Source organism: Camellia sinensis, chromosome 1 (genome assembly GCF_055761805.1).
Source record: "Camellia sinensis isolate YWXY chromosome 1, ASM5576180v1, whole genome shotgun sequence".
Lineage (NCBI taxonomy): Eukaryota > Viridiplantae > Streptophyta > Magnoliopsida > Ericales > Theaceae > Camellia > Camellia sinensis.
The window spans coordinates 246,615,674-246,633,770 of NC_138961.1; the positions used below are offsets into that span (position 1 = coordinate 246,615,674).

Consider the following 18,097-nt stretch of genomic DNA (forward strand, 5'->3'; position numbering starts at 1 on the left):
GAAAGAGTATAAACACTTTGTGTGTTCGTTGGGCAAACAATTTGTAGTGCTGCTATTGTTTGTTGTTGATCATTTCATCATGGGAGATAGACGTCCATATTCTGAAAGCACCGTGGAGAGGACGAATCTGTCTTAAGGACACAGTGTCAAACACTGGACTTGATTAGATTATTATTCGAAGAGATTAATTAGGTCAATTAATTCCTTTTCTGTTTTATTTTTATTTATTTAAATAAGATTTTGATTTTATTTTTGTAACAAAATAAAAATCTGTTTATTTATTTATTTATTTTTATTTATTGGTTTGATTTTTGTAATCAAACATTCTCTCTCCTTTCCTATTTTTCTTTTGCATTCTATTTGTCGTTTAGTACCCAAATAGAATTAATTTATTTAAATACAGTGAAGACTATCCAACAGATGCCTGTAAATCTATTTTGGGATGGTGTTTAAAATCTTAATTTTGATTTGTTGTGCATTTTAACTTTGATCTTTCGATTCTGTAAGCTTAATTATAAATTATTGTATATATTATTTTTACTATTTTTAAAGTAACAAAATTAACATCTCCGCTCCGTCACCTCCTACGTGGTATTCTCCCATCCGTTTTAATGATAATTAAAATACGAATGAACCATGTTAACTTCACAAGGAATGTTGGCGTGATCTCAAAGTTATATAGGGTTTCATTGTAATTTATCCTTGATTTTTACCTGCTAAGCTTTGATTTGATTTGATTTGCAAATTTTTATCTGCCGAAACTCAATTCAATGTTATTATTAGAACTCAAATATTGATCTAGCAAGACACTGATTTGTGCTTTTATGTCATCACAATCCTTGATTGAGAAAAGTGTTGATTATGATCCATATAAGATGTCAGATTTTTTTTTTGATTGATATGAAAAAATATAATTCCAAAAATTAACACTTCCCATTAGTACTTGATAAACATACATCTCTACAAATCAAGAAAAGTCGGTCAAGATTAGCATCCACCAAATTTTCAAAACAAAAAATAAAAATTCCACAGCATGGAGCTGAGATGTATTAGAATTTAGAATACATAGGTCCCATTCTTTACGAGTGTCCTATCCTGTAGAACCAAAATGTGCTTGTCATTTACCCTCTGAAGTAAATAAGAGATTGATCAAGCTAGATCATCTGTTTTTGTTCTTACAAACCGTGCATACAGTCCGCCCTTACAAAGAAGGTCCACGTGATTGCCCAACTGCATAGATCAGTCATTAGCACACTGAACACTATATTCATAGCAGGAACATAGGAAAAGGGAGAACAGCCTTGCTCTGGGCAAGAAGCATGCTACCATATGGTCAGCAACTTCTGCATTTTTACCAAGGTCAAAAACAAGCACCGAAGCACAAAAACGTGATTTGGTCAAGTCAGAGAAACTACAAGGACAAAAAGAGGCCCATAATGAACTTAATAGAACTAGTAACTAATCCCAACATGTAAGCACAGAAAAAACTCATGTGAGCAAAAAATTTCAAATATCCTTGATCATGAGACATATAATTATCACCATAAATAAGAACCATAATTCCAACAGTAGTGATTAATATTGACATAATAGAAGTGGATCAATCAAACAGTCGAATTCTAAAAAAAAATCATTATTAATAATCCAAGACCATACATATTGATGTATAAAAGTTGATGTTTTGAAATGGCAATATTGCCCAATCTTCGATATTATATCTGGTCTCAAATAGATTATAACAACAGAAATGAGGGTTCATGTAGCCAGCGGCTTAAAGAGGGGGTTGTAATTGAATTTGAGTTGGATTGGTAAAATAACGAGTTCAATTCTTTACCATTGTTTAAAGTTCTCTCTGTTACTATGGGGAAGTGCCCAGAACTTCATATGGTGCACACACTTTACATTTCCAACTGTAGATGAAGTTAATCCAAATACAGGAAAAGACCTTACCTCAACAACTCGACTACCATCCATTACCATGATATTGTCAGTGGCTTATATAGTAGATAGCCTGCAAAAGGCGTGTCACAAAATCACATATTGAATCTCACTATCAAGTAGGAAAACAAGTGCCACAAGAAAACTTACCTATGTGCTGTGACAATGACTGTTCTTTTTACTCTACAGTCATTTCTGAAAGCATGAAGAAGCCTCTAAAAAATACAGCAAATGATGTATCAACAAGTACAGTAATCTAGTAAATTTATTTATTTATTTTGTCTACTGATTTTCTGGATGATATTTTAATAGTGGAAGAAATAAATGTGCTTACTGCAATGCAATATTCATTTTCTGCATCCAGAGCACTGGTGGCTTCGTCAAGGATTAGAATAGCAGGGTCTCTAACAATGGCCCTACCAATAGCAATCCGCTGCTTTTGACCCCCACTGAGCAAACCATCGTCAACGATGGTCTCATAACCATTGGGAAGAGATGAGATAAATTCACGAGCATTGGCTTGTTTCGCAGCCCATTCTACATCTTGCTGTTTGATGTCTCTTGAGCAACCATAACTAATGTTTGATTTCACATCCATGTGAAAAAGATGGGGTTCCTATTCAAATAGAACAGTTACGGAACAATATTGTAGCAAGTTTTCAAGCATTTCTTGCAATTATATCAGTCTAACCTGTCCAACAAATCCAATTCTGTCCCGCAACCACCTAATGTCCAACTTTCTAAGAGGAAAACTATCAACCAAAATCTGTAATTAAATGGCACTTCTATATGTAAGATCCAGCTAGCAAACATCAAAGTCACAATTTTTTAGACATGCAAGGTGTCTCATGCAAAGATAGTTGTGAGACTTGTGAGAGAACAATTAAACGAAGTTTGGTATAACAATAAGCGGGTGGAAAAACTCCCCACCACTCCTGTTCCATATTGTGAGATAATAGAAAGCAACCCATGAACAGATGCACCAAATTTGGGGGTGATCGTTTGACCTGAGCACCAGCAATCATGAATTGGTGTATAAATTCAAGGCAATTTACGTTTAACTGGGGAAAAAAGTATCATGGAGTTCCAAACATTTTATCTGGTGTCAAACATACTTCACTGGGGACATCGTAGGACACGTTTAAGAAATGTTTGAAACTCGCTTAGAGAGCACATCAGTGGTTTCACCATATAGAAACTTATAAACTAATGGGTGAAATAATAGATTAGTAGTTCCTCCACGTAATCATTTATTCAATTCCAAGATCATGACATAATACGTGTGTAAACATTGCTTACCTCTCCCCTGGTTGGCTCATAGAGACGAAGCAAAAGATTCACTAATGTGCTTTTCCCACTACCACTGAGACCAACCTTGGCAAGATTAGGAAATGGAAATGCAGTTTGTACTCAAATTTTAGTTCCAGAATGAAACTACAGTAAATAAGCAATGTCATTTCTTACAATTGCCACCATTTCATTAATCCGTACAGAAATGTTTACGTGCTCTAGAACAGGTACCTGTTCAAATGTCAGAGACTAGTGGGTGAGTTATTTCCATCAAAAAGAATAAACACAAGGAATAGTTAAGATCAACAGGAACCTTAAAGGGAGTGATTAAGAAAATCCTATGAAGGTGCTATAAGTCTTCAAAATTTATTTCATGACATATTCATATGATAAAGGTCCTGAGTAAATTAAGAGTCCTGTGTTACCTCAATAAAAATATCTTATCAAATGGAAAGGTTTGGCTGATGTGACCAGGCACATTCATACTGAGCCTAACAAAGACAAATTAACAGGAAAAACTTTTTCTAAATATAAGAAGTTTATTGAATAATAAAACAAGTTATTACAGTGTGGGATGTGTTAAACGGATAAATGCAAAGTAGTATAATCAGTATAAATTTAATTGCTAGTGAATCCTTATCTGAAAGAATATTGTACTTCTCAGAAATCTAAGATACATGTTATTTTCATTCCTGTGTTACATTGAATGCAATGGATGTAAAACCTACAAAACTAATCAAGAAGAATATCAAACAGGTATACTCACGAATAGGAGAAAGCAAATTCAGCAAGTTTCTAACTGGAGCTGCTCTGGTTATCTACAGAATCCGCATGACAAACATCTACTTCTATGAAAAGCAACCTATGAAACTATTTATCAATATGAACGGTTTAGATAGTCAAGCACTTTTACCACCTAGAGAAAACAAAATGAATATCATCATAGCCTCCGTAATACACAGTTCAAGGATGAGAAATACCATTGACCTTGAAGGATAGTAAAAGGATACATTTACAAATTCAATTTTCCCCACAAGCCTCTGCAACTTCGTTCCTGTGCACAGAAAGATGCACAGTTGACAACAATCATGTAAAAAATTTATTTGTTCCTCAGAAAAACAGTGTACATATATTTACACAACTACAAAATATTGTTCTAGTGAATCTCTATTTTAAGAAATACTAGAAAAAGGTCTTGCCTTTTGATAAGAATTGGTCACTGGGCATGAGAACCATTAGCTGGAAAACCTTTTCAGTTGCTCCAATAGCCTGAAGCAATGATGATAAATTGTCTTCCAACCTCCAGGCTGCATAAATCAACCACTCACAGTATAATACATACTTCACAAGTTGCTCAGCCGATACATGACCAGTCAGAATCAAAATTCCTCCTAACAGGACAGCAAAAACCTACAAATTTAGTTAGAGAAATAAAGTGGACGTTAACTACAATCAATGTAAGAAATATTGATAGAGAGAGAAAGACAATAAATTGTATTATTGATTGATTTGTGTTATTTATTACAATGATTCATGATTCCTATATATAGAAGAGGGTGAGTGTGTAGTAGGTAAGGAGTAGGTGAAGTGGAGGTGGTAGTGGTGTAGTGGGTTTGGTTTAGTGGAGTAGGTGAGGTGGTAGTGGTGTAGTGGGTTAGGTTTAGTGGAGTAGGTTTAAGTGGGTGAAGAGGTGATAGGTTTTAACAGCCCCCGCAAACTCAAGGGGGATAGGAACTAGCCAACTTGAGTTTGGAGAGAGTAACAAAACAAGAAAATAGATTAATACATAAAATAAAAGAGGATAGGAGACACTGTATGGTCGTGTCAGACCGTTGGTGAAGACACTGTATGGTGGTGTCATAACGGTGTAGAGGACACTGTATGGGGGTGTCATAACGTTGTAGAGGACACTGTATGGTGGTGTCAGACCGTTGGTGAAGACACTGTATGGTGGTGTCATAACGTTGTAGAGGACACTGGATGGCGGTGTCAAACTGATGTAGAAGACAGTTTATGGGGTCATGTCGGACCGTTGTAGCAGACAATGTTGTGACAGTTGTTGTGACAGTTTACGGAGTCTTGCTGGACCCTTGTAGAAACTAACCGGAATCAATGTCGGGACAGTTTACAGAGTCTTGTCGGACCCATAAAGGAGCTAACCGGAATTAATGTCGGGACAGTTTACAGAGTCTTGTCGGACCCATAAAGGAGCTAACCGGAATCAATGTCGGGACAGTTTACAGAGTCTTGTCGGACCCATAAAAAATACACTGTATGATGGTGTATATAGGTTGCCCAAATATATATATATATATATGGATATATATAGTGAGCCCTCAAAAGTCGCGCCCTCAAAAGGCGCGCCCACTTCATCAAAAGGCGTGCCCGACAGAAAGCGTCGAGCCATCAAAAGGTGAGCCGGAGACGCGGCGAGGCACGTGAGCGACAGAGTGGCGTGTCGGCCGTGTCGTCAGTGTCGATATAAACCAATGAGGAGGCTGTGCTTGAGGCAGAAGCGAAGACAAAAAAAAACCTGGGAAAAAACTTCTGAAAAACTCTTCATTTTCTGAGAGATTGCCTCGAAGAGCTGCAAATCTTGAAACACTTCCCTTCCGAACATTATCAGTCTGAAATTGCTATTTCGCTGAAACACTCAGCAACCCAAAAAACATGGCCTCTTCTTCCCGTTCAGCTACCCAGAATATGGCATCCTCTTCCCGTGGTCTGCTCACGCTCTTTCCAGACCTGAACGAGTCCACAAGAGAAATAACTGGTGCGGTGGCACTGGAAACTCAACCAAGCGCCCCGGAGTTTGCTCCGTTGAACTTTCCTATGCGGTCTGTGGAGCAAAGAATGGCAGTGCAGTCGGATGTGGAGGCCAATCAGTATACATTGAAGTCATGTGTGGAAACCATGACTGCGGTTACAAATTTGTCGAACCGGCTGCAGAGTAGGACAAATGAGGTGCAGCAGTTAAACGCCCAACTGGCTCTGCTTCAACGCATGTATAAGGATGCGCGAGCAGAGATAAGTGTGCTAAAGGCGGAAAACAAGGAGCTGAAGCGGAAGGCCACCGTTATGTTCCGATTTGGAGGGCCGCCATATGCTCCAGTGGAGGAGCAGGGAGTAGTGATCATGCCCAGTGGAGTGGGAAACATGGAGGCAACACCTGCAAGGGCCACCCAGGACGGAGGCAAGAAGAAAAGACCGGCGGCAGAGTAGAGAAGAAAAAAAGCCCACCTGTGAATGTGGTTGTTTGTTTGTATTTTTTTTTTGGTGTAAAATTGTGATCGGGGTTGATCCCTGAGATGAATAAAATATGGTTTGGTGTGCAAAGCTAGATGGTATGAATGGAATTGGAAAAAGATTAAAAATAATGTGAAAGAAAAATAAAGAAAGAAATAATAAAAATATATTTGAAATGGAGAAAATAAATAAAAATAATGGAGTTTGAAATCAAAGGGAGGAGAGAGGATGATGTTTTTTTTTTTTTTTTTTTTAATATATAATAAAAAGAGATATATAGATATATATATAAAATAAAGAAAGTGGGGAACAAAGAGTGCACCAATTAAGCTTTAGAATAAAAAAAAAAAAAATTTGGACGGTGGATGCAAAGTGAGGAGAGAGAGTGGGTTTAGTGGATAGAAAAACTCCCAGTGGAGATGGGTTTTCAGTCCAAGCCTCCTTATGATGTGATCAAGGAATGAGAGTGGTGTCACTGGGTTCATCCTCCATTGTAGTGTTGACAACACCAATAGCTCCATTCTCTGTATAGTTTTGGCCTCAAACACGTACTTTGTGTCCTCCACTTGGAGGTCCAAGAGGAGAGGGACTTGGGTTTCTTCAACATTTGCAGCCAAAGAGAGACAGGTGGCAGCTGCAAGTTGGATCATCCATGGCTTATCTCTCTGAAAATGGAGGCTAGAAAGAAACCTATCTAGATAATTAATGGCAAGAATTGCAGTGAGAGCTGTGAACCCATAATGAGCATTGACTTTCAACATCCATTCCACAGCCTCCATGCGAGCCACAGAGATTGCAGAGTCTGTGGTGCCATTGTTGTCATCAAGGTTGAGTGCAAATCCATTATTCTTCAGAATTTCAGCCACAGTGACCACTGTTGCAATTGCCATTCCAAGAGCAGACAGCTCAACCTCATTATATTGCTGCATGTACCTCTTAGCGAGGTTGACATAGAAGAAGAGGGGTTTCTTGGTGTTGGAGACCTGGATGCGGTTCCTCTTGTGAGATTCAGAGATCCGGACATTGACTGTTGATATGAGGGATGAACCTGAAGCACGACCTGTTCCAAAAGCAAAGATTGAAATAATGCTGGGAAAGAGAGAGAGAAGCTCTTCATCTTCCCAAAACAGGTCATGTTCCAATACCAGCAGATGGAAAAGAGAGAGATTATTATCACTTTCTCTCTCCTCTCCTAAGCTCTCTATTCCTACAACAACTTCTTCACAGTACAGAGAATCTTCTAATAGAAAAGAATGGTTTTGCTGGTGTTGAAAAACTCCAGCGGGCAGCGAAGGCATGGTTGCCGGCCGGCTGCCCGCCGGAAAGAAAGGAATATAGGCCTAAATCTTATAGCTCTGATACCATGTAAGAAATATTGATAGAGAGAGAAAGACAATAAATTGTATTATTGATTGATTTGTGTTATTTATTACAATGATTCATGATTCCTATATATAGAAGAGGGTGAGTGTGTAGTAGGTAAGGAGTAGGTGAAGTGGAGGTGGTAGTGGTGTAGTGGGTTTGGTTTAGTGGAGTAGGTGAGGTGGTAGTGGTGTAGTGGGTTAGGTTTAGTGGAGTAGGTTTAAGTGGGTGAAGAGGTGATAGGTTTTAACAATCAATAAGGTTACATTTCACATGAACCACAGTATACAATTTGCAGCATCTGATCAAGTGATTTACTTATGATTCAGTTCAGCCTTAAAATTGTTGAGAAGAGCCAAACCTGTGTTGAACGATACAGAGTGTTGAAACTCAGATACCAAGATCCATAAGCAATACTTTCTCGAATGCCTATATAAACTAACTTGTCCAGCCATTGATTGTACCTACAATATAATATAGGATATGCCCTGTAATTCTCCTATGATTGCTCATTAATATACATTCATATGAGATTTGGGTGTCATTGTAAACTTAGCGGAAGAATTCCAGTTAGAATTATTACCTTCCAAGTCCTTCTTCTTCTGTTCCATAAACTCGAACAGTTCTTATTAAAGAAAAAGTCTCTTGAGCAGCCTAAAGTTTAAGAGGGAAAAAAACAAAAAAGGACTATCATCCTAACACTTGAAAATAAAAAAAATAAAAAAAAACTTTAAAAGAATATAGAATTTTAGGAAACAATATAGATCAAATTTCTGCTATTACCTCGTTTGCAGAAGCACTGTACTCTTGGGTAAATTTAGCTGCTTTCTTTTGGAACCTATCAGATATAAAAAGATTTCAGTAACACTTTCCAAAAACCATAAACTGTTAAAGGCACCCCTATGAATAGATAGTAAATTTTTTTAAAGCAACTGTTAGTGTGTGCCCTTGGGGCACATGTTAAGAAGCTTAAAAGGATTATACATTCTGCATGAAAGTGCAAGTAACAAAGAATGTACAATCCTTTTAAGCATTCTTAACATGTGTCTTACTCGCACATGCCAACAAAACCCTTCATTTATAAGCATGCATGTTCATGATCATTATGATTTTTGGCCACTGTTAGTATCCCTTCAACTGGCAGTCACACCAGTTAAGTCTTTCATTTCACCATTGGATTTGATTTACAAAGAACTTTGATATTGTGATACATGTATTGTCACTCTGTGCCCTTACTCTTTCTAGGAATATCAAAAATTGGAAGAAAACTTCGTAAGTGAAAGGCATGAAAAGCAAAATGATACAACTTACTTCAAGTATAACAAGGAAGCTACCTACTTCATTTAAAGAAGCAATCCACTCTGAACAAGAAGAAAGGACCTATATTCTTTGGTGAAATAGAAAGGACCTATATTCTTTGGTGCAATAGACAGAAGATTGACCCTAGCCCTGGTTTAGCCAGAATCTGTATTGAAAGTTATTAAATAAGCTAAATATATCTCTGCCTTTACACACAGTGGATGTCTAGAGCACCCAAACATATCAGTGTAGACACTCCATTTTTGACCGTTCTCAAGACTTGGACGTCATCGTTTGAAGACTCGATGATCATCCATGCTCGTGTTCGTTTTGAATTCCCGAAAGTCTCGGCTGCGCGCCTTGCCTTAGGATCTCTCAACTTGTCTGTTTTGTGCTTGGTTGTGGACCAAGGACTTGTGGTTTTGCTTCTAAGGGAAGAGGGTAACTTGTTGGCCAGCTCTACAACCCATCGGCCAAGGCTTGTGCCGATCGGCCTCTCCTTCTTGCCATTGGCCATAAGTGTTGGCCGATTGGCACTCTTTTTGGTCGATCGGCCATTTTGTTAGTCGAGACCCCTTTTTCTGCTTTTGCAGATCTTTTTCTTCCAGCTGGTGCCAGCTGTTGGCCGCTTGGTGTATCCTCCATACACGTGTATGGATGGATTCAAACCAAGTCCTAGTTTGTTCAACAAGCTTGGGACTTGATTTTCTATAAGAAGGGAGGCCCCTCTCCCTTTCCAGAGGTTCTGAAATCTGAGATACAAGAGTCATAACTCTCTCTCTCTCTCTATATTGTGTTGGTTTGTGCCTTAAAGTGTAACTTCTCTTCATTTTTGCACTACAACACCTAGCAATACACCACCATCTTTGAGCTGAGATTCTTGGGAGTGTTATTTGAGCTCTGAAAGTTGGTTTTTGCCTCAGAAGCTGCTGGTTTTGAAGGTGTGCTTCAAGGGTGAGTGTATTCCCCTTTTAAGCCTTTGTTTGTACACCATATTGGCCATCTTTGCATATTGTTTTAGGCCTTGCTTTCAACTGAAAATAGTCTTGTTTCTAAGTGTTTAACATGTTGGTTTGAGACCTCTTTGGTGTTAGGGGTGGTCTACACCCTTTGGAGCCTTGTTTGGCCTTGTTTTGAGCCATCTTTTTAGGCCTTTGTTTTAGCCTTTGTTTGGCCTCTTCACCACTGAATTCCAGAGGAATTTCAGTGGTGGAAATGGCGTTTTGAAGCCTCAAATAGGAGGGGGTTGTCTCTCCTCCCCTTCTCTTGTATGCTTGTGTTGATGGCTCACCAAGTTGGCATGTTTTTCTACCTCTTTGTGGCTCCATTTCAACATGTCTTAGGCTTTGTTTTGCCATGATATAGCACTGTTTTGGGCTGGTTTGGTTGTCTCTTGAATGCCTCACACACTTGTAGTGTAATGCTACTTGCCAACCTAACATGCTCTATACTTTTGATCATCATTCTAGCATGATTTTGGCTCAACTCAAAGAAATTTTTACTCATATTTCAGCATGCTTAAGCTCTGTTTGAAGTTTCTTTGATCATGCATGCTATGCTTTGTATAGCCATAGTGCATTTTTGCTTACTAGCTTTGTGTATTGAGTCCACTAGCATGCGTTGCTTGGGCTATTTGCATGGTCTAGCATCATTCCTACCATGATTTCAGTGCATGCTTCATGGCCATACACTCATATGTGTCACTCTTTCAATGCCTTTGGAAGGTTGTTCTTTATGTCTTAAATATGAGCCATTATGTATGCCTTATTGCCTAAGCTTGTGGGCTGCCATATCAGTGCATTTTTTATGTTATTTTGGCATGTCATAACTCTGATTTTCGTTGGTATAGTCACCTCGTGCTTGGTTTTGGTGGGTGTAGTGTAATCTCCTTCATTGGCCTTGTATGCGTCATGTTCTGTGCTCACCATGCTAGCTTGTTTTGGCCTCATTCCATGCATGTTTTGGCCTTATTTAGATCTGCCTTGGGACTGTTTTGAGTCACCTTGGCCCTTTGGGGCTTGCTTGGTATAGCCATGGTGTAAGTTCCTTGGCTAGCTTTAGACTTTAAGCCCACTACCATGCTTTGTTTGTCATGTGTGCATGATCTAGCCTCCCTTGGAATGTGATTTCAGAGCCTCTTTCACTGACACACTCTCACATTTTTCACCCTTTCCATGTGCTTGAGAGTTGGTGCCTTCATGCTTTGTTTGTGAACCAATTGGCATGCATGCTTGCATATACTTTTGGACTCCATTTTCAGCATACTTTGGCTATTGTTTTGGCATGCATGAAGCTTATTTGTGGTTGGTTTGGTCCTTTAAGTGTTGCATTACATAGCCCTTGCCATTGCATGTTTTTGCATGCTCATGTTGCTTGTATTTTTGTTGTTGCATGTTCATGTTGTTTGCATGTTGCATGTTGAATTATCTTTGCATCATTGTTGCATTGCATTGCATTGTGTTTGGGTCGGATGTTGATCCAAACACGGGGAACAAGGGGCGTTTCATACTTGAAGTGATGAAACGCACCTCATTCCTTAGGTCACCGACACCTTTGATCATGCATGATAAGGTGGCGGTTCATTGAGTCTTATGTGGTATTTGTGTGCATTCATCGTCATTGATTTGTGCAACTCGGCCTCTTTGGCCATCATGCATTGAGATACGTGATTGACGGCTCGAGAGTCGAGCACTACACTCCTTTGAGCTTTAAACATGATAAGGAGTGTGGTCACGCACACATTTTCTTGTAAATACACTGCCATGCCTCTGTTAGTGCTCTGTTGCAACAAAAGGAGAATCTGCAGGAAGCAGTGGCCAACTGGCCATCAGAGCTGTCGATTGGCTATCAAAATTGGTCGATAGTCATAAACACTGGCCGATGGCCATTCCTCTTGGCCGACTACCCCTCAGATGGTTCGTAAGGTAGGTCAGAAGCATCATAGAAGCTGGCACAGTTTTCAGAGGTCTAAAACAGTGCAAACAGAGGCATCATGAGGCACGGTGGTGGATTTCTGGGAGGACGCGACCGAGCATGCATCATTCATCATTCCGAAGCAGAGCTGTGGCAGCCTATTTAGTTTCTTACTTAGTCGGTTTTGTAACTTAATTAATTTGTTTAATTAGTTAAGAGTTTTGTAATAATTAATTAGCTAGAATAGTTAGTTAATTAGTTGGTTTGTATTATTTATTCGGACCCTCCGTCGAGAGGGCGAATTTTGTAATAAGTGTACGTGAGTGTGTGAATGTCTTCCAGCTTCACGTCTTTCTCCCTTTTACTTATCAGCTTTTGATGGTTAGTTTTAGGGCATATTTCAATTAGCATCCTTATGCTTCGCATGTTTGCATCCATTCATCTGTATTGCATGCACTGGGCTCGGCGCATCATACTAACTGCATTGTATTTCAATATATTTACTTGAATACATGTTTAACAGCATGTTATCAAGTTGCGTTTCATATGCCATCTTAGATTAGCCGAGCCTATTTTAGTTGCATTTTTGTATGCGTTACATTAGCCATCTTAACATGAACTAGGATCATGCATGATTTCTAACTAGTTTCCTGTTTTGGTTCGGAGTACACTGTGAGTGTTTATACTTTAACATCCTTGCATGCGTGTAAGTGTTGCCATGTTTAACATGCTTGCCATGAGGCTATATGCTTAGCTGCTATAACTGCTTGAATGCCTGTGGATGAAGGTTGGATTGCTTGAATTGGAACAATTCATCAAAATGTGTGTCTTAAACCCACTTGAGAGTGGCAAAATCATGTTTTCTAAGCCCACTTGAGGGTGGCAAATCCACGACTTAGCCTACTTGCGAGTAGCACTTTCAAACCATTTTCAAACAAAAAAACATGAGATGTTTTGTTCCAACTTGAGCGATTTATACTATACTTGTATGCTGCGTGCATCACATAGTAATTCTAGGCTAATAAACCGGAATAAGAGCGCATGTGTTTTCAAAAACAACATATCATGTTAGTAAAGGCCAATCTTTGATCGGGTGAGTGGTGGTGCTCATTGCATGACCTTCCCCTCTCGTACCCAAGTTCCTGAGCCGAGACAACTTTGGTGATGACGGACACGTGGCCTTAGGCACGAGTCAGGGTTTCCTAAGTTTCCCAAAACAAAATATTTAGGTGGCGACTCTGTATCTGGCAAAACAGTCCATGTTTGACACTTCTTTATAAAAATAAGTTTTCCAAAACGATTTGCCGGATTTGGACTCTTTGGTGATTTATCAGTCTTGCATTGCACTTTGCGAGATTAGATTCAGAACCATGACACGAGTCCAAACTGTAGTAGCTAATGAACAAACGATTTCGCGCCCTCGCGCGCGGAGCCGGGAGTTCTCCGAGCGGTCTACAATCGGCATGATGAGAACTACAATGAAGTATACATGGATTCTTATTCACAAAAGGACTACATAAGATTTTGATTCTTACTTTTTTTTTAAAAAAAAAAGGTCAACTTACGAAAGTGCAACTTAAAGTGAATGCTAAATAAAAATAGAGCAACTTAACAAAAAAAAAACAATCAAATTAAGTTGCAAACAGGGCAAACCATTTACACACTATAATTGATTGGTTTCTGTGATCACGTGTGTACTACACTAATATGAAGTGAAGATTAGGAAGACCAATCTAATGTGTATCAACGTGGGAAAAGATAAAAATGGTTACTGGCCATAAAATAGGAAGATTGTGGATAGGACAGAACATATCACCAAGGTTGAAAATGCAAGAGGCCAAGATAAAGTCAGCAAATTGATCAATGCACCTATGCCCTGAAAAGTAATAGCTCAACTTCCAGTAAGAGCCAAGCTTGACAGTGAATGGCAGTCTAGGAAAAGAAAGAGTTACAATAAGAGTGGCAACCCGAAGAGAACTGCATAATATCATATGTATATCATTTTCAATAACATGAGACAATCTTTGACAATCTGCTCCAAGCCTGCTAGTCAAATCACCAACTGCTTCTTTATCAAAAAATGATACTACATAAAAGAGAACACCAGGCCCTGCCAAGCGACCACAAATACAGCAAAGGAATATAGTGTGCCTGAGGAATTAGCATAGAAACTCATATACATAGTCTCTGAATTAAACAACAGACCTGGAAAATGAGAGCTGCAAATAAAGCTTCCCTTAGACACTTGAGCTGCAAAACGTTGGAGGAAGCACTGGCCGACATCAAGTTGTTTTGCCAAACATGACAACAGTAGCACAGAACAGTGTAAAAGGGAAGACGTTATGTTGTACACTAAAAAAGTATCAACAGCAACAAATAGTGGATTGATCAATAAAATCTATGAATGCAAGTTCAGATCATTGGGTGACAGAAAGAACTAGAAATTCATGAAGCCAACAGGAAGGTACCTGCATCTAAATTTCAGGCTGTGGGATCTCATTACAACAGGAATGAACCATCTCCCATCCATAGCAATTAGCAGGGCAGCATTTTGCAACCCTGGTTTATGATGGATAAGGTTTTTCAATTTGCTACGGTTTGTTGTTGGTTTCACAAATCAAAGCATTCTGGCCCAAAGGGTATGAAGATAGTTCCTGTTACTGTTTTATGGAAGCTTTGAAGAAAGAGAAAAGAAAAAAACTTTTTAAGGATAATCCTCTTGCATTGAAACTTCGGATGATTAGAATGAAACTAATGCTGTCTTTTTTTTCAAGAGGGCAAGGACATTTGATTTGAATAACAAACGAATAGGAGCCTGACATGGCTAATCTTCTTGTATCCTCCAGGGTCAATATAGAATCCCTTTTCATCCAATTAAAATTCATTTGTCTGGGAAGCAAAAACAGGTAAAAGCAGCTACTATTGCTAGTAAACAACAATTTTCATGAAGGATATAGAACATCAGACATAATAATCACTCTGTCATGAAACTTACTACAAAGAGCAGTGAAACTAAAAAATAAAAAATAAACACATTGTCAGAGAATTAGCTAATAAGAACATTGTCAATCTGCATGGAAAATCTACATCAAACCCTTGGAAACAGTTTAATGTTTCTTTATGATGGAATTTGTTCGAATTCAGTCAATGAACTACACAAGTCTCCAATTCCAGTTAGTTTGTTTCTCTCCAATCAATTTATCAAAATTCGAAATAAATCCTTGAAATTTAAGAGGGACTCACCAATATCATATTTGCCGTTCCAAAGTAGCCACTTCACACACCACTGAAATTCACATGATTGCATAAACAATCAAGCACCTTAATCAATACTCATCAAATAGCCCAAACTTCAAAAGCAACTATTTTGAACATAAATTAGTGACAATATATTCAAGTTCAAAGATTAACTTCACTTTTATCTATATAAATTTAGCATGAGAATGACAATTTTCCATTTAAGTTATTTGTTCTAAAAGCTATACAAGTCAAAATGATCTGGAAAAAATGCCTGCAATGTGACATGATTAAAGGCAGCAAAAAATTACCTGCATATGCCTGAGACAAAACACAACAAAATCAAAAGCTGTGAGTTTCTATAGAACACTGCAGTCTCCCCCCTCTGTGCAGAGACGACAGATGCTGCCAAAAAGTTTGGAATTGAGTTCTCCGAGAGCTGCACTAAAAGGACATATCTTACATGGTGATGGACATTGTAAAAAAAAATCTACAGAAATAGGATAAATAAATTAGAGGATTGAGGTTCAAACTTGAAAATTTTGATCGTCAGTAAGTGAGCAGTGTTATAAATCTTAATCATGGTGCCGGGTCTTAATGTAAATTATAACACAAAGAGGTGAGCGGTATGGAATCATAAGTTACCACTGCAAACTCTAGTTTTCATTGTGAAACAATGGTACTAGCTTTGCATTTGATTTAACGCTCTTTAAAATCCAAGGGAAAAGCTACAATAGACAACCCTGAAAACCCTCTAAAAACGTGTATATATCATCAGGGACTAAAAAAAATTATCTAACAAAAATCCAAACAAAAAACACCACAGTCCGGCTTTGCTCACCCCAAAACCCCGCAACAATGATCATAACAAAATTACAAAACGTACACTCTTTATAGGGCATCCAACTAACTTCTTTAGACATAAATCATGCTCCCTTTGTTTTGACGTAAAATGTTTTGTCAAAAATATTTTAGTCATTTTATGTTGTTTAGTTGAACAAAAGTAAAATATTTTTGCCTCACTTTCTCAAAAAATGACATACGTTTAAAAATTTTGTAATAAATTTTACAAAGTTAACTCTCACTCGTTACCTTTTTCAAAGCATTTAAACATCTTAGCTCGCTAAAATTTATAAATGACACTTTGTTAAATAAATAAAATATTTTTATTTAAAGTCTGAACCAAAGCCAAAAAACGAATTCAAAAATATTTTTCCTGTGTGAAATCAATTTACAAGAAAAATATTTTTCGTGTAAATTTATATCGAAACAAACGGAGCCTAAATGAATTATTCTGTGTTTCACATAAATCAACTGGCATATAAGAAGTAAATTAGAGTTAATCGAACAATGTATTGAAATTCAAACTTATAGAAACACACGCGCCGCAACAATAGCAAGAGAAACCAATGCGGCATATATAACCCATCGATCATCTGCAACCAATGCCCAAATTCGACGAAGAGCAAGTAAAACAATGACTGGCTTCGCCTCTCTTGCCTTGCTTCCTACTTCGTTAGAATCACTCAGGTTCCACCAACTTCCACCAGGCAACACTGACCGCATAAAAATAACCCATCTCTCTAAAACCTCAGCTTTTGGTATATTCAGCGCCGACAAGTCCTTTGCGGGCCCTGAATTCGGAATGTGAAGGTGAAAGCATTTATATCTGATGTTGGGTGGATTGATTGAATTTGGAAATCGAAAATTGGTGTTGATAGTTAAATGTGATGATGTGTTGGGACGAAATACCGATGGAAACTTGCTTTGATTGCAATAACGGTGGGTTTGTTGTTGGAGGTTGAACTGAGGTACGGCCATGGATGGAGTGAATGAGAAAACTACACTGCCACCTCAACTCTTTTGCACTTTCCCTTTACATCGAGTCAACCTCCGCCCATGAGCTAAGCTCGGCGAGATTTTTCTTGGGTGCCTTTGTTCTAGGGGATAGAGGAAGAAATGAGATTGAGGTAAGATTTATTAATAGGAAAATGCCTGGTAGCTCGAAGCTACCAGGCTCGAAAATGGCTCGAGAGGAAGAGAGGGAGAGGGAGAGGGAGAGAAAGAGAGGGAGAGGAGAAAGAGAAGGGAGGGAGAGGAAGAAGGTCGGCGTCGCAGCTCCCCGCCCCGCCGTCGTCGTAGCTCCCGCCGCCGCCTCTGCTTCCTCCTCCGTCGCAGCCCCGCCGATGTCGCAGCACCACCGTCGTCTGCCCAGGCTCCCCTCCTCCTCAAACCGGTTTTTATGGCCCCCTCCCCTCCCTCCTCCTCCTCCTCCTCCTCCTCCTCCTCCTCCCTTCTCTTCTTCTCCCTTCTTCTTATTCGTTCTGCAAAACCAGGGAAGAAAGAAAGAAAAAAAAAAACAAAATCGACACCAAAACGACGTTTCGAGCCGCGACATTCGAGCTACGTAGCATGATCGTTATTAATATTATGTTTGTTAAATTGTGTTTGTTTTTGGAGATGGGAAGGAGATTATAAGTTTTTTTTTTCTGTTTTTTTTTTTGAAGGATGGATTTTTTTTTGGAAAATGTCTCGTAGCTCAAATTTTGTGGCTCAAAAGTGGCTCAAATGATCGTTTTGGCCATTTTTATATTGTTCTGTACTCAAAACGACGTCGTTTTGGCCATTTGAGCCATTTTTGAGCCACAAAATTTGAACTACGTAGCATTGTCGTTTTTTTTTTGTCTTTCGGTGTAGTTTTGTTGGACATGTTTTTTTTTTTAATATTGATACGTTTTTATATTTTTTGTTAATTAAAAATCATAATTTTATTATTTTATAAAAAAATAATTTAATAATTTATACATTAACA

At 38.5% G+C, this 18,097-nt stretch overlaps 1 protein-coding gene and 1 pseudogene across 2 annotated transcripts; both read right to left on the reverse strand.

Moving 5' to 3' along the window:
* Positions 1-938: 938 nt before the first annotated feature.
* LOC114272200 (ABC transporter B family member 26, chloroplastic-like) lies at positions 939-17,639 on the reverse strand (annotated as a pseudogene). Its single transcript, XR_014347912.1, has 17 exons — positions 16,672-17,639; positions 15,597-15,724; positions 15,292-15,334; positions 14,250-14,298; positions 14,016-14,134; positions 13,821-13,924; positions 8,620-8,674; positions 8,420-8,490; positions 8,198-8,300; positions 4,319-4,638; positions 4,209-4,284; positions 3,403-3,459; positions 3,238-3,312; positions 2,630-2,704; positions 2,273-2,554; positions 2,089-2,153; positions 939-2,011 (listed from the first exon to the last, which is right to left on the reverse strand). The product of XR_014347912.1 is annotated as an ABC transporter B family member 26, chloroplastic-like (transcript).
* LOC145805556 (uncharacterized) lies at positions 6,486-8,077 on the reverse strand. Its single transcript, XM_082900717.1, has one exon. It carries the CDS (start codon positions 7,770-7,772, stop codon positions 6,807-6,809), a length of 966 nt encoding a protein of 321 aa, XP_082756843.1. The 5' UTR covers positions 7,773-8,077; the 3' UTR covers positions 6,486-6,806.
* Positions 17,640-18,097: the final 458 nt, after the last annotated feature.

Coding starts and splice junctions, on each gene's coding strand:
- LOC145805556 (XM_082900717.1), bottom strand. CDS start 7,772: ATGCCTTCGCTGCCCGCTGGAGTTTTTCAACACCAGCAAAACCATTCT.